Source organism: Contarinia nasturtii, unplaced genomic scaffold (genome assembly GCF_009176525.2).
Source record: "Contarinia nasturtii isolate CC-2019 unplaced genomic scaffold, AAFC_CNas_1.1 Cnas_scaffold_476, whole genome shotgun sequence".
Taxonomy (NCBI): Eukaryota; Metazoa; Arthropoda; class Insecta; order Diptera; family Cecidomyiidae; genus Contarinia; species Contarinia nasturtii.
In genome coordinates, this window is record NW_022197829.1 from 174,145 (window position 1) to 199,729 (window position 25,585).

At 34.0% G+C, this 25,585-nt stretch overlaps 1 protein-coding gene and 1 long non-coding RNA gene across 4 annotated transcripts in view; one reads left to right on the forward strand and one right to left on the reverse strand.

Moving 5' to 3' along the window:
• Positions 1-25,585, forward strand: part of LOC116338969 — a 69,827-nt gene that overhangs the window by 38,242 nt on the left and 6,000 nt on the right. For 2 of the 3 annotated variants that reach the window (XM_031764566.1, XM_031764568.1), the window contains exons 2-3: positions 3,129-3,260; positions 3,428-3,959. In XM_031764566.1, the coding sequence (XP_031620426.1) occupies positions 3,129-3,260; positions 3,428-3,959 (664 nt within the window). The remainder of the gene's footprint in view (positions 1-3,128; positions 3,261-3,427; positions 3,960-25,585) is intronic. The other variant, XM_031764567.1, reaches the window with a different exon arrangement.
• On the reverse strand, positions 17,045-19,462 carry LOC116338970. Its single transcript, XR_004200949.1, has 4 exons — positions 18,592-19,462; positions 18,193-18,482; positions 17,591-18,118; positions 17,045-17,507 (listed from the first exon to the last, which is right to left on the reverse strand). It is a non-coding gene; the product is annotated as an uncharacterized LOC116338970 (long non-coding RNA).

The window sequence follows — 25,585 nt, forward strand, 5'->3', positions numbered from 1 at the left end:
TCGTTTAGACGCCATTTTTTGAAACTTATAGTAAGTTTGGACACTAAACCATATGACATTTTTGGATCTTGATTGCGTCGTTGAACATCAGCCTTTACACTTTGGCGCTGTTGTTGGTATTCTCGATTGCTTTTCTTGCTGATCACTGTTTTTCCCAGTAGCCAAATGTTTGTCACTTCACCACTTGGTATACAATGTTGACACACTTTGTATCTGTCCTTCTTCGTTCTTCGATCGAATGGGCGAAAGCACTTGCCACATGTTTGTGATGTATTGAATTCATCCACATACCGTATGATGCAATTTCCCAACTTGTTGAAGCTTCGTACCAATCGACGTACACCTGGGCATCGCAATCGCTTCTTGATACCAATCGGTGAATTGGGGGCCATCTGCGCTGCACCAATGAAAATCAAGCATGCCTTTTTCAACGTAAGCCATGCTGCAATCAGATCGGAAGCACGATTTTCTTCGATGTACTTGTCCAATCGCTGTCGAAGGTATTTTCGAGATGAATACACCGACATTCCTCGTTGCATCATTTTCACACGATGTTCGATGTAACACATCCAATGTGAACGTCCTTTGGCCGATGGATAAAATGCATATCGCTTGCGATCGTCTTGTTCCAATTTGGTGAATTCTTCAATCAATTTGTCGATTTTGCGCTTACGTTTTCCATACTTGGCATGCCAGTGGTATTTCGGACCGTCGATTGTGATGTTTTCCTATGTGAGAAATAAACAATCGAAGAATTGTTATATGAGTTAAACAGATGATGTGATTGTAAATCACAAACAATGAACAAATTGTACTTAATACCTCGATGCCAGATTTTATGTGCTTGCGTACGGTCGCATTCCATGTGCGAACACCTGGATCCATTCCTAGCACAAATTTGAATTCATTGTTGTTGAATTTATCATTGATTTGCTCATTGGTTAATTCGATTATTGGCCGTTCTGGTTTGACAAAACACAATGAAATTGCAACACTGTCGGTGAGAATTGCATAATCAAACGCCTTGCCACCGCCGATTTTCAGAATCTTCGGCATATTGAAGATTTTATCCCAATATGTAGCTGGATCGTCGCTGTACATTTCCTTTGAGATACTTTTCGGTTGTCCAAACCATCCTTTTGTCAACTTCAATGCACCCAGTTTGCGCGCAAATTCATAAAAAAGGTGGAAATCGATTCGAATGTGTTTCATTTCGAAATCGTGCAATGGAATGACTCGAAAGTTCTTGAGATATGGTGGCCGTGCAATTCGTGGTGGGGTCGGATTCTTTTTGGCTTTCCTATCTCGCCAGTACTGCCGCCATTGTTCATTCAACAAGGTATATCTGACATGATGATCAAAAATTTGCCGTTGAATATGAATGAATACCGGAATGGTTTGAAACCAGTGTTCTTTAACCCGATCATGGAATTTCTCGCCAACTGGTATTCCGATCAATTTCGCTTGATCCAAAAGCAGATTCACATTCGCACTAGTTCTCATAATGTTGTTGAACATAACCGATTTGGTGGCGTTTTTTACATCGATTTCGGTGATATTGTTACCAAGCACTAAATTCAGTTCAAAACGCTTCAATACGAAAAACTTACGTATGCGACTGTAACTCCAAACCTTGATGTTGTTTTTCAAATTGGTCGTGTATTGTTTGAAGAGTTCATTAAAAGCGTTTCCCATGCCTGCACGCAATGGCCATTGAAAATTTCGGACGACTCTTTCAATTATTTGTCTGAACTCGAGCGGCAATTTGTGCTTGTGCTCATTCAAAACAGATGTGAAACATTTTTCAATCAATTTGTACCCATTTCCGGCAAAAAATCCTTGATTATCTTCGTCAAAGGCTTTGTTGACTTCAAATAAAACCAACAAAGATGCTAAAACCGAAATGACCGTAGCTGTTTCACACCAGTAAATTGTCCAGTTCAGAACCGCTTCTCGGTACTCAGGGCGCAAGCATTGATTCAATGTCAACTTGACATTCTTGAAATTTCCATTGAGTGCACGTTTTCGCTTCATGTCGACGAAAGTGTTTTCACTGTATCGAAAAAGAAGAAAAAGTAACAAAAATTGCATTAAATAATTGCATAAACTTGACTTAAAACACTTAATAATTTCATTTGAACAAAAAATACACGATTCAGCACAAAATGATAAACAAATATATGCTGGACAAAGAGACGATCATCTTACCGTTGCAATGAATTCCGCTAAACTGAATTCAGATGACAAATTTGATGTCGTCGTAGTGCAAATATTCGCCTATTCGAAAATCAGAATCGAATCCGACTTCAAACTAACAACAAAAATCCAAATAATAAATGCATTGATCAAATGTGGAGCACCCCAAATCTTTCGATCGTACGACTGACACAAATGATTTAATGATGAATTTCGATTCCTCACGTCTTTAGTTTGTGAATGTTGTGTTATTTGTATAAAAACAAAAACAATCACAAAATGCAGGCGTAAATAAATCTATTCTTTGCAAACACAAATCCTCTATATTAAAATTCCAAGAAAGAAACCGATTGTATGAAACGACTGTGACGATGTGATGCGATGCACGATGATTACGAGGAGATTTTTTTGAATGTAAACAAATGATGTTCGCCGTCGATGTGACACACACCGCAGCCAACTGTAAAATGTCACACATATTCAAATAAGTTTCGAATTCGAAGTTCGAATTTGCATTCATGGCATGGAATAAAAAAAATAATTGCAATAATAAACGTTTGAAAAAATTCTGTTACCGAAACTGAAATCAAATCACACAAATCTCTATGTATACAAATTGTCTCTTTTTTATTTGCCTCAAACGAATAATTAGAATTGGAAAACAAAATTAAAACTTAACGTTGTATTGAGTCGGGTTCACATTATGCCGTACAATGCGGAATCTGTATGCCTATAATCAACCTTCAATTTTACACGAAAATAACCACCAAAACGGGTCAAAACGTTACATTTTTCAGCGTTAAAATGAATAAAAAACGTTACAATTTTGTTAGCTGGGCATATACGCCCAAAATGAAACATTAAGATCACTGTATAAGAATTGTAAATCAATGTGACTAATATAACATATTTCAAATATCATTATGTTACAGACACAAGCGTTGGCATTGACACGACCAAAATCCGAATCAGTATTATCACTGCAAAATGATTCAGCTTCATCGTCCGGAAATTCTGGCAACAAAGATATAATATATGAACGACAGTCACAACAACAAATACAGGTAAGAGAAAAATAGAAAATAAAATGATGAGGCATTTTGAATTGAACACATTTTGACTATGAACAATTTTCGCATCGAATATGAGCACAATATTTTTATCCCAATATTTTGCACAAAAAGACATACGACTTTAACTATAAACAAAATTTGTTGTTTGGTTCATATAGCAGCAACAACAACAATCGACACAAAAACAACAAACATTAGCTCAACAGGAACGAGCATCACCACTTAATTGCGAAAACAAAGCCCCCAATGTGGATCACATCAAAAATCAGCTTATAAATTTTGGATCACACGAAAAATTGACACATAATGATGAACTAAAACAACGAAAATCATCATCAACGAATCAACAATCGAATGCAAGTGAAATAGGAGTTAGTCCGAAAACAAACTGTTTTAATTTGTTAGGAGCATCGGTTCAATCGGAAACAGCATTAGCTTCTAGCGATGATAATACCATAAGTGGTGGTAGCGGCAATGGTAATAATCAACAACTAACAACCGGTAATTGTCCACCAACAACACCATTAGCGGCCATTTCATCAGCAACAAGTCCATTAATTGATGGACAAAATGGTACAACGGCTGCAGCTGCAGCCGCTGTTGCTGCTGCCTATATGCAAGACAAATACTTACCATCATCAACCACATCACCATCCGATCTGCGTAAAGAGTTTGATGCAAAAGTAAATGGTGAGTATTTACCCAATTTTCTATTTATTGGTCTGATGTCTTCGTTTGTGAAAATGTATAGTGCAGATGAGTGTTACCAGCTACTTTTTGAATAATACATTGTTTGAATGCAACAAATGTTTAATGAATATTATGATTTGGGATTAGTCAATACATAGACACATATTTATAGAGCGAAACTATCATACTTCGGTTCGATTTGAATTGAGTCTAATATATACTTTTTCACATATAGCCACTGTGTAAGGTATAGCATTTATTGGTGTTGTTGTTATTTAGACAGCTTTTTATCACCACGATATCAAATGTATGCAATTTTCACAAAACTTCGATAAAATCAATTAGTCCATTAGTCATAGTTACAAATTGATAAAAGAGCCACAATACGATTTGTTTGTACATATCATACCACGTTATCATTATATTATATCATTAAAGACGATGACAAACATTATCATGAGCAGCACTCTTCAAAAGTGAGGGCTTTTGCATTATACTCACTGCCGCATTACTCGCGTCATTGAATAAAAAAAAAAAAAAATTAAATCCTGTAATGATTTAATAAACTTACGAATAACACAATATCCAAGCGGAATCGTACAAATGGTGTTCTCATTGGTGAAATCAAAAATCAATGATAAAAAATCGGTTTTTCGAATTTTTTCATTCAATTTAAAGGATTATTATTTTTATGATAATGTCAATTATGGGATAAAAATTGTTTCAGCAATTCATTGCAACAAAAACAAAAAACTTATCGTAACCTTATATCTTGAAAAATTTCAAAAGTATCATCAGGCCCATTAATTATTATGGTTTTTAAGCCGTTTACCACGGTTTAAGACAGTCCATCATGGTTAAACTCAGTCTATGTATTTCGGATGGATATCCATCCGAGATATTTTAGAATATCTGGATATTTAACGCAACTGCACTGTGCAGAGCTGTGTGCGTCGCACATATAATCTACGGTATGTCGCTACACGTAAAATACAGACACAGTGTGTCTGTGTACGTGCGGCACTTGATACACATATACGTCGCGACATAACGTAGATTCTATTTGCGACGCACACAGCTCTGGCGCTGTGCAGTTGCGTTTAATATCCAGATATTCTAAAATATCTCGGAAGGATATCCATCCGAAATACATAGACTGGTTAAACTCGGTCATGTTGTTAATATTTCACGTATTTTTAACATTTTTACCATGATAGCCGATTCCGTAAACCATATTAAATAATGTTTTAACAGTTTTTACCATGATGGTCGACCCCGTAAACCATGTTAAATCATGTTTTGAAATTTTTTACCATGTTAAATGGTTTTATACTACGATATACCATCATGTCCGACCTCAATAACCGTGTTAAATGATGTTAGACTACGATGGAGTATGATGTCCGATATCAGTAACCGTGTTAAATGGTGTTAAACCACGATGGACCGTGATGTTCGAACTAAATGATGTTAAAATCGCTTAATCGTCAAATTTTTTCATTTTAAACCATTTACCACGGTCCATCATGGTCGGCCATCATGGCCACCACAGTTTACCACGGTCCATTCTCGCCTTTTTGACAATAAAATGTGCAAAATACGGTAAAAATACGGTTTTTTGACCATAATGACCGTGTTAGACCACGATGGCCAAACATGATGGTGCCTATGTTGCCAAGACCTTTCCAACGGTACCACTTTTATCCGGATCGGTTGAGGCGTTTGGACGCCAACCCGGAACACACAGACATACATACATACATTCACTTTTATATATATAGATATATAGATAATGTCGCATTTTTTTCAAAATTTGAACGTTTATTGAGAAAAAGGTTGTACAATAGTGTTATTCAAAGTATTTCCCATCACCAGCTACTTTTCCCCATCTTTCTGGTAGCATACGGATTCCGTGTCGGAAGAACTGTTCATCTTTTGATGCGATGAATGAATCGACCCAATTTTTGACTTCTTCAGAAGAAGTAAATCGTGTACCAGCCAGGTTGTCCTGCATGGATCGAAACAAGTGATAATCAGAAGGAGCAATGTCTGGGCTATACGGCGAGTGGGGTAGCACATCCCATCGAAGTGTTTCCAAGTATGTCACGACATTTGCAACATGTGGCCGAGCATTGTCATGTTGAAGAATAACTTTGTCGTGTCTTTGCTCATATTCTGGCCGTTTTTCGCGCAATTTTCGGCTCAAACGCTTCAATTGTAATCAGTAGCGTGGTCCATCAATGGTTTCATTCGGTTTCAGCAGCTCATAGTACACCACACCTCGTTGATCCCACCAAATACACAGCATTACCTTAAATCCGTGGATATCTTGCTTTGATGTCGATGGTGCTGGTTGGCCGCGCTCATCGTAGTGAATTCACTTTTTTACGATGCAAAAATCCCTTTCTTTTCTGTCTTTGAAGCAGCTGTTCGCAGGTGAAATATCGTCTTTCCACGTCTCTTGGCTTCAGTTCATGTGGTACCCAATTTCCATGCTTTTGAATGAATCCTGCTGCTTTCAAACGTTGTGAAATGGCTGCTTGAGTGACTCCCAATGATTTTGCAAGTTCTTCTTGAGTTTGACACGGATCTTCATCGAGTAATGCCTCCAATTCTTCATCTTCGAACTTTTTTTCTCTTCCGGCACGCTCCTTGTCTTCGACATTAAAATCACCATTTCTGAAGCGTTCAAACCAACGCTGACACATTCTTAAGTCTATAGCATAGTCAGGATAAGCTTCAGTGAGTAAACGATGTGCTTCAGATGCGTTTTTCTTCAAATGGAAAAAGTAAATTAACACTTCCCGCAAATGATCTTTTGATACCACGAAAGTCGACATTTTCACCGTAATAAAAAAATTTTGTGTGTAAACTTGTGTTCACTGTGACAGATGGTTTTTAATAGATTTTTTGACGCTCTTTAAGATACAATAGCTGTCAATGTCAAAACAATGGTACATATGATTGTTGTGAAGTTAGATACGAATGCGACATTATATATTTATACTTCCAATAATTGAATTTTATCTAATTGATTCACACACACAACTAACTGATATGGGCAACAATATATTATTCCATTTGCAGTGTGTATTGCATTTTACTCTCAAATTAAAACTATTCATCCAACAAATGGGATGATTTAAAAAAAAGAAATTTCATGGTGAATATATTTATTCACCGTCTGATCACAGACTGAATTTATCACAAAATTTGTACAATATCGTTCACAATGAAACACCACCCGATCGTATACCCAGCCACCAGCCTTCTCGACTTCGGAGCAGCAGAAATCGATTGTGTTCACTGTTTTTATTTCTATATAACACATAAAAGTTCAAAATTAAATTTTTCACCGAACAAATATCACATTTTCCAATTTGACAATATTGTTCCTAAAGATGTGTCTTGTTTCCGATTCTAAAAATATTTCTCTTATCAAGTTAAAGTTTCTACAAGCTACGTAAAACGGCTGATTATGTGCGTAATCCGATGAAAATGCCCTAACTCTTATTAGTTCTGTACTTCTCAAATTTCTTTGGTTCTCATTATATTGCAGTCTTGTATATACAATTTTATCTCTAAGTGAGCTAGACACTATTTTACTTAAAAGCAGATCATAAATTAAAAATATAGAGGCATTTATACGCCGTCTCCAAAGCGGTTGAATATTCAAAACATCACATCTAAACTGATACGGTGGCAATACATAATTCTCATCTCTCTGATATACATATCGTAACGACCAAATAACAAAATCTTTTTGAATTGATTCTATTCTATCGGAGTGGATACGATGGTATGGAAGCCATACAATACTCGCGTATTCCAATTTTGACCTAACTAGTGCACAATATAATATTTTTGCAGATTCTATCGTGTACTTATTTTTTAATGTTCGTTTGATGAAACCCATTGCCGCATGTGCACTGGCTGTAATCGCATCGATGTGATCTGTGAATGTCAGTTTTGTGTCGAAAATAATGCCAAGATCCTTGTGCATTTTGGTCCGTTCAAACGTATGATGGCCGTTGTCGATCGTATAGTCGTAGTTGACTACGTTTGCACCCTTTGCATACGTCATTACGTAGCACTTCTTCAGATTCAAATGCAGGTTGTTTTCGTTACACCAGTCGCTCAATTGATCAATGGCCCTTTGAAAAATGATGGCATCAATGGGCGAATGTATAGTGCGGATCAATTTCAGATCATCTGCAAATAATAAAACAAGTGCATTTGACACGGTTGCAACAATGTCGTTTATGAAAATAATAAAGAGACATGGTGAATACCAATTGGTAAGGCATAGAGTATTCAATAAAATTAACGCAATGGTCGTTTCTAGTGTACAAAAGAAAATTCTTTTCAGAATGTATTGAATTTCATTCAACTTAAAAACCGAGATATCTTCCGTATTTTTTGCTATAGAAATTATTCTCTCTCATTTTTTTTTTATTTGTGAAATCAGTGTTATTATGCTGCAACTGCTACTCAAGGAACATTTTTAAACCAAGCGTTTTGTAGGTGTTTTTTTTACCCCAAAAAAGAATTTAACGTCTTTTGCGTACGATGGAACGAAAAAAATGCATGCATAAACATTAATTTATAAACAATTTCATAGACGTTAATATTTTGAAAAATAGTTTTAACGACGTTCGTTTTTTCCGTTTGGCGCTATTCTCCTTCTTATCGATTATTTTGGGTTGTTCTCTCTCACAGAAGACGTCAATTGTAATATTTGCGAACTCTGGTGGTGATTTACTAAATTACCACCATTACAATGTGTGGCATGGTGATTTTTGTATGTATTGTATTTGCTTTGCTGTGACAGCGCTGTACAGTATTACCACCAACACTGCGTTGAGCGATAGTAATATTGCTCAGCAAAGCAAATACAATACATACAAAAATCACCATGCCACACATTGTAATGGTGGTAATTTAGTAAATCACCACCAGAGTTCGCAAATATTACAATTGACGTGTTCTGTGAGCTCTCACTCCACATAGTATGCTTAAGTTCTTTTTTGAATTCTTAATAGAAAGCTCGTTGTATGTTGATTCTTATATTCAGTGTTGATCGTCTTAAGACGAATTAAGACTTAAACTATGTGCAAAGATAATAATAAATATAAATCTCTCCATACATCCTCTCAACTCAACTACTTCCAAAGCGCGCGTTTAGAGTGAGAAAGAATTTAAGCTTATGTATTAACCCGACACATACACACACACATATGTACACATATATATATAAAATCTCACTTTTTGCTCGAAAAATGACATGAAATCTTACACATCACACGTTCATTATCTGGCATGCTTTATCTATTTCTATATGTATTATTTACATTTACGTTTTCTCATAAAAGCGGAAAATGTTTGCACATTAGTAATACACAACTCACATACACACTAATATGTGTGCATACATGCTTGTGTTAATTTATCCTCTTATTTTAAAACGCAACAGCCAGGCGAGCAAAAGTATTGGATACTACGAGATTAAAAAAATATGTAATAAAGAAAAATAAAGTTAACCAGAGCGAGAGAGAGAAAAAGATAGATTGAACGAGAAATGCACGCGACGACAAAATATTTTTGTATTTTTCATTTTGAATATGCAAATACATTGCGTAATATCTAGATTTACATAATTTTCCGTATAGTCCAGTCAAGGTGAGATATTATTGTAATTTAATGCAACTGATTGAAATTTTATCAATCACAAATATGTTGTTTTTTCTATTTTTATTGTTCGCTGTATTACCTCCAAAATATACCTATATATGCACTTATCATGGAGCTGAGTCCCAGTGAAAGATTAAAGTAATTTGGTACACGAAATAATGCTTAATTTTCAATTGATTGAAGATTTATTTTGCTTCCAAGGTTTTTTTGTCATTTATATTTAAATATGAGCGCGTTTGTGATATGATACACTCTCTGACATAAAATCAATTCATTCAATGCCACTCGAAATCATTCTCTCTCTACCTTTTAACTAAATGCTACTTTTTTTGGAACAGACTTGCGGAAAATCACAATTATCCAATAGAAACAAATAAAAAAGCGAATTAATATTTTCAATCGATCGTGGTGGTAAGCTAGCAAATGCTATAATTTTTATTCATTAATATTAATCCGTCCTTAATATCGTCATCAACCCCCCCCCCCCTTCCCCAAAAAAAATCACCCTTTTTGTTCCGGATTATTCTCTTAGTAAAATCATTGGAATGCATTAATTCTTTTTGTCAAAAAACAGTTGGAACAAATCGAATATATTCTTTTATAAAATGTAAGCTAATATTCGCTTTTAGAAACAGTCTCAAGGATGCCAAACGCTAATATCGAAACAATTCTTTTTTATGCCAAGCAAAATCAGATACCCCTTAAAGCAATTCAAACCAAAAAGGGGCCAAAAACACGACAAAGAAAGATAAAAAAACGAGAGAAAACCGACTTACCGAATAAACAATCAAATAGACTTGGTGAACTTGAACTCTTTAAAAGCGGATAAATTCAATCGCATGCAATGCGAATATTATCGACGTTTTTTTTGTACCAAACTCTGTATTTGAAAGTGATACACACAATATATTCTGTATGTATTATAAATACAGTCAAATTAATGCGTTATTCCAGAAAGAATAGAAAAGGGTTAAAAACGGAGAGAAGAAGAGAGTTTCGTAGGCTTCATAATCTCAAATAACAACAAAAGAGAAGAAGAGAGAGAGAGAGTTGATGGAAAAATAAATCAGTGTTCATGGTTTGAAGTTAAATTTCGAATCGGAATGGGGATAAAGAAGAAATCTGGCTGTCGTCATAAGAGTGTAAGATTTTTCGGAGTAAGGATAAGCCCAATTCCAATCGAGACCTTTTCAAGTATCAAAACTCAAGACTCGCATTGCTTTATCAAAATCCGATGAGACACCGTTAAATTGGATGGCGAAACGACAACAATTCTTTTTTTTTCGCTTAATTTACGCATTACGCCGCAAAAGGGAGATAAAGGGCAAACAATAATAAGCCGACTGTAAATGTCCACAAAATGTTTTAATCCGAAAAATGCTGTTTATGAAAAATGAGAGAGATGGTGTAATTGTCGATGTGAATTTACACGAAATGTAAATGCCGCATAACAGCCGAAATGTAAAATTATTGCATTTTTTTCATTACCCTCATTAATTTTTCTCGTTGCCATTAAAATCGTAATTTAAGGGATTAGCGTTTTTAAAAAAAATCACGAGTATTGGAGCAATATAATATATAATAATCTTAAAGAAGGAATAAACTTATGGGAGCATGTATAATACAAAAGCGGTAAGCATCACTCAGACGACACAACAAATGATATACATTGAGCCCATATATAGAGTGAGATAAAAAATACTATTTAATAATTTAATTTTTGACGATTCACAGATTTTGAATGATTTTATTTTGAAAATAGTTTTTGTTTTCTTTGGCGCTTTTTTCTTAGTTTTTTTTAAAAGATTGTGAATTTATTCGTTTATATTTACGTTCATAAACTTATTGTAAAGTTGACCTTTTCAAAAATGTTTCGCCGATTCGATTCGGCGCGTACACATAATTATTTCCAAGTAAGCGGGCTTAAGAATTTCCTTTATGATTTTCTCTCTCTCTCTCTCTCTCTCTCTCTCTTTCTCACCCTGCTTTGGCAATCATTCTTATATCCACATGGCAAATACCACAACATACTCAGAAATGGAAATCGGACGCAAGAATACAATTGAGACATTTGTATACTAGAATATGTGTATATATTTCAGTAATATATCACTGCTCATCATCTTTTCTTCTCGAATTATATTTTTAGCAAGACGATACAAAATCCATTTCGTATTTAGATTAAATTCAAATGCACGTGAGGTATGAATAAGAAAAAAACCTAAGTGAATCGTTATCATTTCATTGTGTTGCTCTGTCTATCTCGGAGATCACTCCTTTTGTGCGCGTTACTTCAACGAAAAAAAATATAAACGTATACATCCGGAATATATTAGTACGTAAATAATCCATAAGTAATCTGGGTGGTACAAACGCAATGAATTTGAAATTGATGAACAAAATATACTTAATGGCTGATTCGAACAGAGTGCTTGATCACAATTATTCTGCGGTATGATCAATGAAATGCGATTTTTTGATCCCACTGCTTCATTCACGTTAACAATCATACTGTGGAAGCGATGTCACTTTCCTATACAAAATCACTACTGAACTTTGTTCAAGGTATTGGCCCTCTATCAATGTGTTTGGTACTAATTTACTAACCAGTTGACATAACATCACATCTTGTCAACTGTCTGTGAACGATACAAACTCGTGTATTATTGGTTCGGAGAAAAATTGTTAGTGGTGCTCGCGTTGGAACAAAGAAATTCGTTTGCTTCCATCCTTTGTTAACAATATTTAACAATTTTTGATATTAGTTATTCTTCCGTTTCGATTTTCTTCCTTAATAATACGCCACTCACTAACAATAATTATGCCCCCATTTTTCTTCTAGTATTATAACTGGTGATCTGATTTTAAAAAAACAATGATTTTTGTCACCCCATTTACACATACATTTTTCTTAATGCATGTTTCGAATACAATAGTTACAATATTTAATCCCTAGTATCAATGAATTCACATTAATAAATCATTTAAATTCTTTTTTATTCCACGTAGATATTTTTCCGGTGTTTTTTATTTCAAAATTCAAAGCAGTTTTCAGAGTATGCACGCTTTTTGATATTTATCCAGTTTCAGTCTAATACAAATGAAATCGAGTCGGTTAATTCGTATATATACAATTATAGATATATATTTTTTAAATCCATTTGTTGAAGGGAGAGAACAAAAAACTATGGTATTAATGTTCAAATTACTGAGTTGAGGCACTGTGCCAAAATGTTTAACTTTTGAATGTGGATTTAAATAATCTTAAATTTTAAATTAATCATTCAAAAGACTCTATGTAACCAAGGTAAAATTGAAAAAAATTAGAAGAAATTTTTTGAAAAGAAGTTCATGACCGGATGGTTGGCATAAAAATGTTTCGAAGAAGAAACCAGAAAATGATGATTCCAATATAATTTGATACTGAAATGTGGAGATCACCGAATCAACTCACACATTTTTTTTATCTTCTTTTTTTCATAGTTTTACATGGTGATGTATAATCTGTTTCACGCCCGTTAAAATTTATAAGTCGGTGCACGAAAGTAATGAAGAGAGTAAATGAAAGAATGAGTGTATTGTCGGCCTAACTGTACGTGTACATTTTAAACGAGCGTCAAGCTCAATCAGTGGATGCAGTAATCGTCATATGTCATATAATATTTCCATTGTATGATTCAACACGTAGGGCATAAAATCGATTTAATCCATTTCAGTCTTGAAAATTTGTTATTTAGCAATACATGCAAGTGATTCCATATACGTAAACACGACAGAGAACAATAGAAATGAATGAATTTGGATTTGGACTAATTCCATCAACCATCGGATTAGTTTGAATACGGGTTACGTTGTGTTTTTCTGCTGCATTCTATTGATCTGTTGAATATTTTAGTCAACATCTATGCTATGTTAAAGGGATGTGCATATGCACAATATTTCGTACACTACATCACAACGTAATTGTTGTGAACATTGTATATGCTTTGATGTAAAAACGGAACCTATTCAGAGAGAGAGAGAGAGAGAGAGAGAGAGAGAGAGAGAGAGAGAGAGAAGGCTTTGCGCCTAAACATAATGTTTATAATTCGAAATATGTTGTGCAGTGAGTACGAATTCCCAAAAAAGTACGAATTCGAGTTCAAATGTCAACGACATTTTCAATTCATCCGTAAGCATGAATTAAATATTATTGATATTATTGAAGTATTATATTTTATATTTCTATTGTATGTCTTATTCTTTTGAAAATCCTGTTTATTTAAAAACAAAAATTGAATATAACTAGATTTAAGATCTTTGGCATTATGTTAAAGTATGTTTTATTATTATCACTCTGAATTTCATGAAAAAATAAAAACTTAACTCTATCAAACAAAATTTATCTTCACGGAATCTTTAGTAAACGTGGAAATTATCGCAAATTTTCTGCTATGTACAAAAAAAACGCATTGGAAAATGTAGTGAATATGATAACGATAGATTCGTCAACCAATCAACAACAAGCAATAATGAAAAAACGAAAGAGTAAATTATAATCTCATCACTAAGCAGTGTCCGAAACGGAACACTGAATACATCTCCGTCTCTCTTTCGTTGTTTGTGTTTACCGAACTGCTGACTGAACTGAAACGAATACACAAAAATATTATGTGTTTAAATGGTAATCGGTGAATAAGCGAAGAGTGTATTCACGTGTACATACATACACTCCAAATGCGATACGAATTCGCAGTTCGTGTACATGATCTAAAAAAATAGCGATTAAATGTCCAGACTACGACTAAAACTATGAAAGATTTGGCATGAACAGAAAAAACACGAGCTGTGTGTGATGTAGTGTAGCTAAAAACATAATTCGAGAGCGAGAGAAACAAATTTGATGTACTTAAATCTAATATCAAATCCACATCCACACCGATATATATATATATATATCCGGGAATATGCCGGAAGTGTTTGTATCCACACGTTCTAATGGCAATTGTATACACGCGCTTCATTATATTTGTATACGGTGTCTATTCCATCACTCGCAATCCAAACTTCTTTCTCTTTCTCATACATTTGAAATCAAATTGATCTCTCTCACGTTTTTTTGCGGCTGCAATTCTTCTACACATTAAACTCAACGGTTGTACAAATCCACTGCATGTACACAACAACCGAAAATTGAATCAGAAGCACAAACACACACACACACACACAAATCGTATTCAACTTGATTCAATATAAATAGACACATACACTATCATCAACATCGATAATATATGGATCAAATCCATTATTCCTGATATTTTACAACATCATTGTTTTTTTTTTCAATCTTTACTGGTTTATCTATCTCGTTCTCACACACATGACAACGATCTACCGTTCTCCATTCAAATCGAGTTTATAGGATTATTTGATACATACAGAGCGCTCTACTATATATTTCGAACTGGATATATTATTCCTTTTCATTCATCTGATCCGGAATGGATCAGATTAGAATCCTAGGGGCTGATTCAATATATTTTTTTCAGATCAAATTCGAAAAAGATTATTATTTGAAAAATAATCTAAGGAAAATTTTCTTTGGAAACGAATGCATTTATTACATAAAAAAATGTAAAAAATAAAATAAAAACACAATTTTTCGTGAGTCGATGATTCTTTATGAATAATTAATTTTCAATGTCATCACTTTGACACTTATTTTATAAGAAATTACCAATTTTTTTAAAGAAAATCTAAAAAATTTAACAAATTCTTCGTCACAAGATTGACCTTGAATATGCTCTGAATATTTGTTTGATTTTACTAGATGTTAGAGAAACCATTATAGTAATTGTTTTGAACCATATAAACTGTTTCCATTGTACGGAATTTCCGGTATAGATTTGTCAGCGAGAAAAACTGTGGTTTAAGCGAGGGCGATAAAGTGAAAGCGAATATGTATATTTTGAGTATTTGTTAGTTCAGTTTTTGGCAAATAAGCTCGATTTTCGTAAAATGCTATTCTCGCTCTTTGTCAATGTACGCGATTGTGAAAGTGCATTACACAAATAACACACACACCCTTCATGTGAGTATGCGGTATGTGTATGCGCTTGATTCCAATGAGAGATGGATTTAAATATGGATACGGGTTTACGTGCCGTTTCTCTTTTGAATCTGTTATAATCCTTTGCCCAGGCTTTACTAATGCCATAATTGCATAGTATGTGTTAATTCGAAACAGCAGTCGCAGTAACGTAATCTCTATTATTGAAGGTAACAGACAAACACATGCATAGAAAACATTATGCATACGTGCAAAAATGTTGAATGTTTGAAAAGGCACCTGAAACACATTTGGTCGGCATCGTTATCATCATCATCATCGACATCATTGGTGATGAATGCATCTGTTAAAAATAAAACAAAGAATAGAACTGAATTAAATAATTTTTCCCATCAAACAAACAGGCAAACAAAAAACAATCCGAGATGGGTTTTTATTTCTGTGTGCTCTGATCCGTTTGTGCGTGAAAACATGAAATGCTATCAAATCTATTATCGCTTGAGAAGAAAGTGATGATCACTTGAGCTGCTTGTCAAGAAAAATAAACAAAACTAAAAATTCGGAACCCTGCAGACATGCAAAAAGCACATTGACTGCATTTAAATTGGAACCGGTGTAGCTCAAGTGCGAAAGCAACTGTAGCAAGCATGTGTGAAAATTTCGCCACAGGCTGACGATACCTCTTTCAGAATACATATCCAATCGAACCGGATTAATGTGCATGCGTACACATTTAAAAAACAAAGCAGAAAAATTACCGTTGAAAAACCCAAACAACTTTTAAACGGTTCTAACACATGCAGATAAGCTTGGACCAAATGAAATTCAGCGATTGCTATGAAAAAAATATACATCACACACTAGTGGTCTTAAATCGGCCAAAATAGTAAAAAACTAATTTGGATCCTGTTTTGAATCTGAACTGGGCCAAATTTAGTTCAACAATATCAGGATTTATATTTACTTGTTGTTTTTCGTTGTCATTTTCACTCAAATCGTTGATTTGATAGTGATACGTCCACAAATAAAAATTCTCTACTGAGTTGTCCATTGGATCTACTACATATGATGAGAGCTGAATGAACACTTTTAAATAGGTCACACATTTTGGTTATAGCATTGCTTTATTTCGAATTAGTTTACAAGAGTTTTTAAAAGCATTTTTTGGACAAAAACAAAAATGTTCCGCAGTTCAAAATGATGCTCAGAATACAATGAATCAGCTAACAAAACTTGATATACGATGAATGATTTTATAAAAAGGAATATTAAAACAGTCCTCTAGTGACTAGAAATAGAATATAGAAATTTATTACAAATATAGTTAGAATATATGGTGAGCGAAATAGATTCTTTTTTATAACATTAAAAATGTATTGGATCATATAACATTCCGTGTGTATTTTTTCTAATATGAAGTAGATATAAAATAAGTTTCTACTGTAGATGTCACATAGTTGATGCATTCATCTCATATGGTATGTAACACTCTCTACCGAGTGGAAAATCAAATTTAACTTATCAATAGCTAACTCTAATCCTTTGACTTGATATTGGAATATCATAATTACTATTAAAGGTCCTTATGGTCACTCATTAATCAATAATTATAAAACATCAATATCACCTCGGTACTGTCACTAAAGTGGGCCAAAGGTCCCAAATGCTGCAAAGTCAACTATTACAGTGTAATACAGTAAACAATTACATTTTTTTTTTCAATTACAAAATGTTTATAAATTAAACGTGGTATACATTTTGAACTGTAAACACCACATGTCATGCTATTCCGTGTATCAGGCAATGTCCTGAAATGAAAGAAAAAATCACGCAAACGCTTTAGTAGAGCATTACATTTTCATTTCCACTTCCAAATCAATAGATAATTTACCTTTGTACATGATCAGCTCTGCAGCTGAAATGTCTCAATGCTAGACAGTCTTCAGAATGGTTCGACGTTGGTGTACATCTTCGCATTCATCCTCATCATGATCGTATGCTGCGTCGATTTGTTGCCAGTTTTTACGGTACGAAATCACCTTAGACACAAATCGTAGAGCTACTGCTCGTGCTACATCTTGATCTAGATCTGGATCATCACAAATTGCTTCCTCCACCCAATCATCGCGTTCTGCTCGCATCATTCGCTTGGTCTTTGTTGTCACGATTTTCGGTGGTAGCTGTTGTAATGGTGGCCAATCATCTGGACTTGACACGCACCATTCGCACACTTTGAAGCGATGACTTCGTGTTCTTTCTGGAAATGCCGCAAAACAACGACCGCAGAGCATTGATGTTCTCCTTTCACATACACGACGAATCACCATACCAGTCATTTTTATGAAACTTTTCGCCAGTTTACGAGTGCCTCGGCATCGGACGTGTTTCTTTATCTTAATTGGTGAATTGGTCGCAATTTCTGCAATGCAAATTTTTTGGATAAGAAATCGCTTGTGTCAAACAAAAGTAAAGAAGAAAATTGAATTGACTTACCAATAAAAATGCGACGCAATCACTGACATGATTTGATTCGATGTACTTATCAAATTTTAATCGGGCGTATCGCATTGTGGTGTACGTTTTAATGCCTCTCTTTATTACAGTCAATCGATGTGCAATGTATGCTAGCCTTTCGGCGATGGCATTCGTGGATATCTTGCTCGATCATTTCGGTCGTTCTGTTCATAACTGGTAAATTCGCGTGTCCATCGTTTGACTTTTCTGTCACGAACACGTTGCCTGGCCATGTAATGATACTGCTTGCTACTGATTTTGAAGTTCATCTGAAATTAGAGACAAAAAACATACAATTGAAAGTTTCGCAATGGCATTTCATTCGATTGAAAAATCATACAAATTTCAAATGATTGTGATTGAAAATATCATACTTACTTCTTTGCCATCTGAATATTTCGTCTGACTGTCGCATTCCAAGTGCGCATGCCTGGATGTATGTCAAGCTCATGAACGAATTCGCCATCCAAGTATTTTTTTTGATGATTTCATCGGACACCAATTGATCGAGTTCGGTTTTGGCACTTTCTACAAAATCGACGTCGATACACCATTGCACACCAAACGGTTGTAATCATGTAACGGTTTGTTCTTCAAAATGCGATGAATTTTTGGCATATCGAAAATCTCATTCCAGAAGTACTCTTTGTGCTCGTAGAATTCTGTTTCGTTGATTTGCCGGCCATCGATTTGAGGCAAAAGATTCAATTAAGCCATCATATATTTGAGACCTTTGGTGTCCATTTTGACTGCTTTTCGCTCGAACGAGCAACGTGGAATCACTGTCAGGTTTTCAATTTTTGGCATTGTAATGTTATTGTCTTGAGCCCAGTAATGGAAATCGTCGATTTGCTCTTGCATGTATATACAACCACATTGGAAGTGATTCAAACCAATACTTTTTGGTGTATTCTTTTACGTTGTCATCGGCAGAGCTGGGCACGAACAGTCGGTCGTTCGTTCGTACATTGAAAAAATATGTGTTTGTGGTCGGTCGTTCGTTCGTTGAAATCATTAATGATCGGTCGGTCGTTCGTAAAAATTGAAATGTTCGTTGTGTTCGTTCGTATGTGCGATCGAACACCGAACACGTCCGGACGTCCGGATGTTCGGCGCAAAAATTGTCAAGTCAAGTTTACAATTCTCTGTTAAATTTTTTGAAATTTACAAAAAATAATAATAATTAAATAAATCAATTTTAATTTGAACACTAACAAAATATTAAATTTCCTTATTACGAATTTTAGGAAATTCCATATATTTGGTATAGTCCTACCTGAAATAACCTCATATTTTCAATGATGAAATAAATATAGATGAATTTCATAACATTTCGTAATAAAAAAATTTATATTTTGAACACTTGAGAAAGAAAATTCATATGAATTAGAAATTATTTGGAAATTTATTTATTTAAATATTTTTTTCGGATAAATAAAAATTCGTCACATTTTCATCATTTTTTACATTTTTTTTTTTTTTAAACTCTTTCAAACGTTTTCCTAGATGTGTGTTGAGATTCGTAGTCACGTTTCGAGCATACTGCTGATATAATTACTGCATTTGGTTCGCAAAATAGACATTGGTCGGCCAAGCAAAGCGGTTTCCCAGCTCTACATTTTCAATAAATTCTCGAAAGTCCGCTTCCATAAATTCATTTTCTTTGTATCGTCGCAAAACGGCGTAAAAACACTGCTTCATGATATCAACGCCATCTTCTTCATCAAAAAAAAATCCAATTTGCTTCATCATATGCTGATTTTACTTTGTATAGAAACAGTAATGAAGCCAAATATGTAATTTTTGCCAAATCAATGCTTTTTGCTTCAAACCATTGCACTACACGGTCGCGATATTTTTCTCGAATCACTGTGTTTGCTGCACATTTGAGGGCCAAAAGTCCTTCATCCTCCTTTTTTTCTTTCGATGTTTTATACGCTGCTTTTTTTCCATTTTTTCTTTCTTGGCTCAAATTGACCACCACTTGCCTTTCGTTTCGGCATTACGATGACAGTAAAAAAAACAAATGTAATTCACAAACTTGTTGAAATACTTGATGGCGAAAAAACAAACAATAGGTCTGACTCGGTCGAAGGGAACTCGCACAATGACATCAAAACGACAGAATATTTTCGACCTGCATTAGTTTGCAAATGTTCTATTTTTTTAAAATCACAATCAGAAACAATCGCAAAATTCACCGTAAATGCTTCCATTTATATTAAGATCACACTTGAAAATGAGCAGAATGAAAAAAATAAGTTCATTTGATTGTATCAATAAACACAGAAAACGTATAAGATGCATAACATTATGCTAAAATTGCCAGAATTGAAATATTTTTCGTCGAATGTGTCATTTCTCCCGCTGCATCAATTCCGAATGAAACAATGAACGTGTTCATATTATGTGTGAAACTATAGAAAATAACACTCAAAATAATATTTCGTTTGAGACAATCACTGATTGAGAACAGATTGCAATATTTATAACAAGAAAAATCCATCGAATTAACAAAACTAAAAAGTCAATCATAAAATATCAACTAAAAACAAAAATAATATTCAGAAATGAACAGCGATTGAATTTTAACTGTGACAAACTATAAACCGGCAATACTACTGAGAACAAACGTCATACAGATTCATTTCACAATCATTTGAAATGCCGACGCAACGTGTTTTTTTATTCATGTACCATCAAAACACACACACACACAGACAGAGAGAGAGAGAGATTGAAAGAGAGTTAGTTTGGAGTGAACACACAAACATGAACTACATTCATGAGAAGTTTGACAATCGTTCTGTGAATAAAATTGATACTCAGCACTTTTTATATTCACACTGGAATGTGTATCACAAGCACGTCGATTAATATTGAATAAATAAACAAATGGACCTTTGAATTTCTGCTATAGATTCCACATGTAAACTCAAAATTAAAATGTTGATACGCCAATAACAGGCATTCTGTTAATTTGAATAAAACACAACCGTAATGCGAACGATATATTTATTGACTTTTGATAAACTAAATTTGTTCAACCACTCTTTATATTCAAACAAGCATTCAGAATGGTATACATTTATGCTACGCATTGAAGGATGCTTAATTCACACAAAAGCACAACACCATCGTTGGACAATGCGTTGCATAAATGTATGCCATTCCAAATACTTGTTTGAATACAATACATGCCGTATGAGATGATTGCATCCACAATGTGGCATATGTATGGTGGTAAACTCTAGTCAAGGGCACACGTGAAATTTCAGTATTTTCCATATTGTACGACACTATACTTTAAATGTACCTGTTAGCAAGAATATAAACACATAACACAATGCAATGGCATAAGATTAACTTTGATCTGAGTGTAACTTCCTTATTAAACAATTTTTTTTATTTATTTTTTTACTCCATGACTATATCAAAAAAATTCTTACCAAGTAAAAAAATACTTAAATGGTCCAAAATTGAAATGGCTCGTTGAACTCGAATGACTAGATTCTCCGGTTTACTTCTTTTTTTCATTGAATTCACACGAACTTACGAAAGAAAATAGTTAATTTTTCAACACAATTCCACTTCGTTATTTACCTTGTTCACGTTCATTAATTTCTTTTTGCGAATATTCAACATTTATAAATTGAGAGAGAAAATACGATCTCTGCATGCAAAGTTGATTATATTTTAAACTGTTAATATGTTCGATTGATATTTGTCAAACGAAATTAGAAAAATTCGATAGACATCCATCTCGATAAGAATGAAGACATTCCGTATGTGTACCTTATGTATATAGCTCAATGTTAAACTATAATTTATTCATAATATTACCAGGAAAGACAGATGTTTTTGTTGGAACGGGGTTTTGACAAGGGGCGAAGCAGTACTAGATCCAATTCTATCAATTCCATTCAATTCCACTGAATTCTGTTCAATTCCAAATTAAATTCTAGTCCGTGTGTTTTAACTCATTTACTTCAGCAAATTTTAGGTAATGTGAATTTTTTGATTCTGATTGAACCAGGCGATACAAAAAATTGACCAGAATTTGAGAATTGAAGAAAAAAAATTATTTATTTTTTTTTGTCATTTTTTACGATTTTTCACATCGTATGGAAAACACGGAAGACCGCTGAAATGGCATGTCTTACGTCCGTACATATTTTGTATTTGCCATTTCAGCGGTCTTCCGTATTTTTCATACAAGTCTTCCCAGATGGTGAAAAATCGTGAAAAACGAAAAAAATATTATTATTATTTTTTTTTCAATTCTCAAAGTCGGTCAATTTTTTGTATCGCCCGGTTCAATCAGAATGAAAAAAATCACATTCTTTAACATCCAAATCACGCTTGGCGAATAATACACGCAAGTGTCATTTTGCTGCTATATTGCGACTTTATATGAATTTCTCCTTGTAATACCTAAAATTTGCTGAAGTAAATGGGTTAAAATACACACGGACTAGAATCTAATTTGGAATTGAACAGAATTGAGTGGAATTGAATGGAATTGAAAGAATTTAATCTAGTACTGCTTCGCCCCTTGGGTTTTGAATGGGGAGTAACGATGGGTAAGTTATGTGTGTATGTGTATGTGAGAGAGAAATCTACTGTGAGTCGGTTATTATATACGTATATTTAATATAATTTCAGGTACAGTTAGGAAATCCTTTGATACGGCTTATAAGCTGGATCAAAATAAACCTCTCCATCTGAATAATGATTCAACTGCTGCAATAGTGTACTACAGCACCACCGTCCAATGAATCATATTACTTTAAACGTACATTTTATACAGATTGCATTTGGATTTGTACATGACCAAATCTATTGTTGTATTATTTGAATTGCGTTCCAATCGGTTTTAATCTCTTTCACACATTGCTCTAAATCTCAGCTCCCAACAACAACGATTATTATTATTACATTTTACAGCCATGAAAATGTTCAGCTAAAATGTATTCACACACTATGCTAAGTAATGTATGGTTAAGTTGAATTGAACAATTCTGCGTATTTTAATAGTTTTGGTATATTTCCATGACTTTAACCCTTTGTGCAAAAGGGCCTGGCCAGACATTTTTCGATTTTAGTTTTATTTTAAAAATATTTCCAAATTTGTTATCAACTCGAAATTTCATGACTTCTCCTAGAATTTTATTGATAACATTTTAGAAAAAAAAAATCATGGCAAAAAAACCCATAAAAGGATTGTTACAAGGACATCTCAATGTACATATCACATAAGTAGCGCTTGGGTCTGGCCAGACCCACATACATTTTATATGAAATGGATCTGGTCCAAAGTGTTCTAGAAGTTGGGAAATCATATGGTATTGAATCATTTGCTTCATCTCATACAATATTATAGAGTAAACTGGATTTATACGCGAGAGTGAGATGAAAAGAGCTGGAAGTGAATCTTGTGGAGTAGGTGGATCCGACCTGGGCCAAAGTATTCTGGAAGTTGAGCGTCAATTTTCATTTAAAATATATGGTGGTCTGGCCAGAACCATACGCACAACGAAGGTATACGGAATGTGTCGCACAACGGAGGGTTAAAATATATCGAACAAAAAAACTTTCACCAATTCCGATTTAGATTTATTAGTTTGTTTCCTATTCGATTTTATGTGGATCGTGATGTGAAAAGATGAAAACGAAACTTGCAACCGAGCGCTTTATAACTGCAGTACTCTTAGGAGAAAATTTCAGGATTCTTTTTACTTTTTCACTCTCAATTAACATTCGCCCCCACCATGATCTGCTAGTCAAATATACAATCTCATGAGCTCAAATATTTTTGTCGTTTCTATGAATCAGACCCTAGGGGATAACCGTGAATTGCAGATCGAATAATTTATAATAATAAACGCTATTTCTCTCTAGTTTTCACTAATTCTGCTAGTATTTCTACTAGTTTGTTCTAATACTGCTATTTTTTGCTAATTTTTCTAGTACGTCAAAAATATCGCATTCGTCAGATTGACAGCATGATCGAATAACTGAAATGTGTTTACGTAAATGTTTCAAGTTGACACTTTCAACGTGTATATTTGAAGCAGGCACTAGCGTATACGTTTTCAGTAAGAAATCTGTCATCAAATCTACATTTCCGATTGCAATTCGTAAATTGTAGTTAATACAGATGAAACGTGCTTGGTTACGTGCCATTGAATATATGTTTGTTTAAAAATGAGAAAAAGCGTATTTAACTACATATTTTGATACATTTTAGTTCAACACTATTCAATTCATTTGTTTTGTGAATTTTATTTTAATTAATTATTTCAATATATTCAAGAATAAATGCTTACTAAAGTATATACGTGTACAGTGCTAATTCTGCTATTTATTGCTAATTTTGCTATTTTCTTCATGTAAATTTCCCTATTTTTTTGCTAATGTGCTAATTCTAATTCGCATGGATATCCCCTAGATCAGACCTACCTATTGATAGATAATTTGTATGTATCTACTAAATGGTTATGAAGAATATTTCAAATTGTCTATCCAATATTGAAACGATATTATATCGCCTTTAAACTACAACAGAAAAGTAGAAATACATGTATACTAATATAATAAGATTTATTTTTGTATCTGAATCTGAATTAAAAGTAAACCTACTTAAAAATTTACGCTTTGTATGTGATTTGATAATTTTCTCTCTCTCTCTCTCTCTCTTCGGGCTGTCTTCGATCATCTAAGATTTGTGTGTATAAGAGGCCACTTTTAGAAATAAATCTACCCGACTGATTTAATCCTGTTAGAATTTCAATGCTCACACGTGCATTTTGAGTCTTTTATTTGAGAATAACATTTTGCCAGGATTCACTTTCTCCTTTATTTCTCTGGAGGGATGTTGGAAGATTTGTTTACCAGGCGACGAAGAATTGGTTCAGTGTGATCAACGAAGCCAATGAATGAATTATTTCTCTGGCCAAAGACTGGTCACATGCAAATTCGGAGCAGAATGTTTCGATCAGAAATTTAAAGAAAATTAAAGAGAGAAAAATGACACACAGGCATGCAATATAAGAGAAATGCTGAAAACCAAATACGGAGTAAATCGCTTGATACGTCCGAAAATTCTTGTATAGATTTCATTGGTCAAGATTTCAATCTCTTCTCGGCATAGCAGTAGTAACAGTTTGAGGTTCGGTTTATTCTGTTTCAGTTGTTATGCACCATATTTCAAGCAGATGAAATATAAGTAGATGACGACCAAAGTAGAGGAAGATAGAGAGAGAAAGAGAGTGAGAAAAAAGACAGGAAGAATTTATATTGTTACCTTCATTAAAGAAACTTCCATTAGTCTTTGGATTTCTGTAGTTTTGGTTTTACTTTCACACATTGA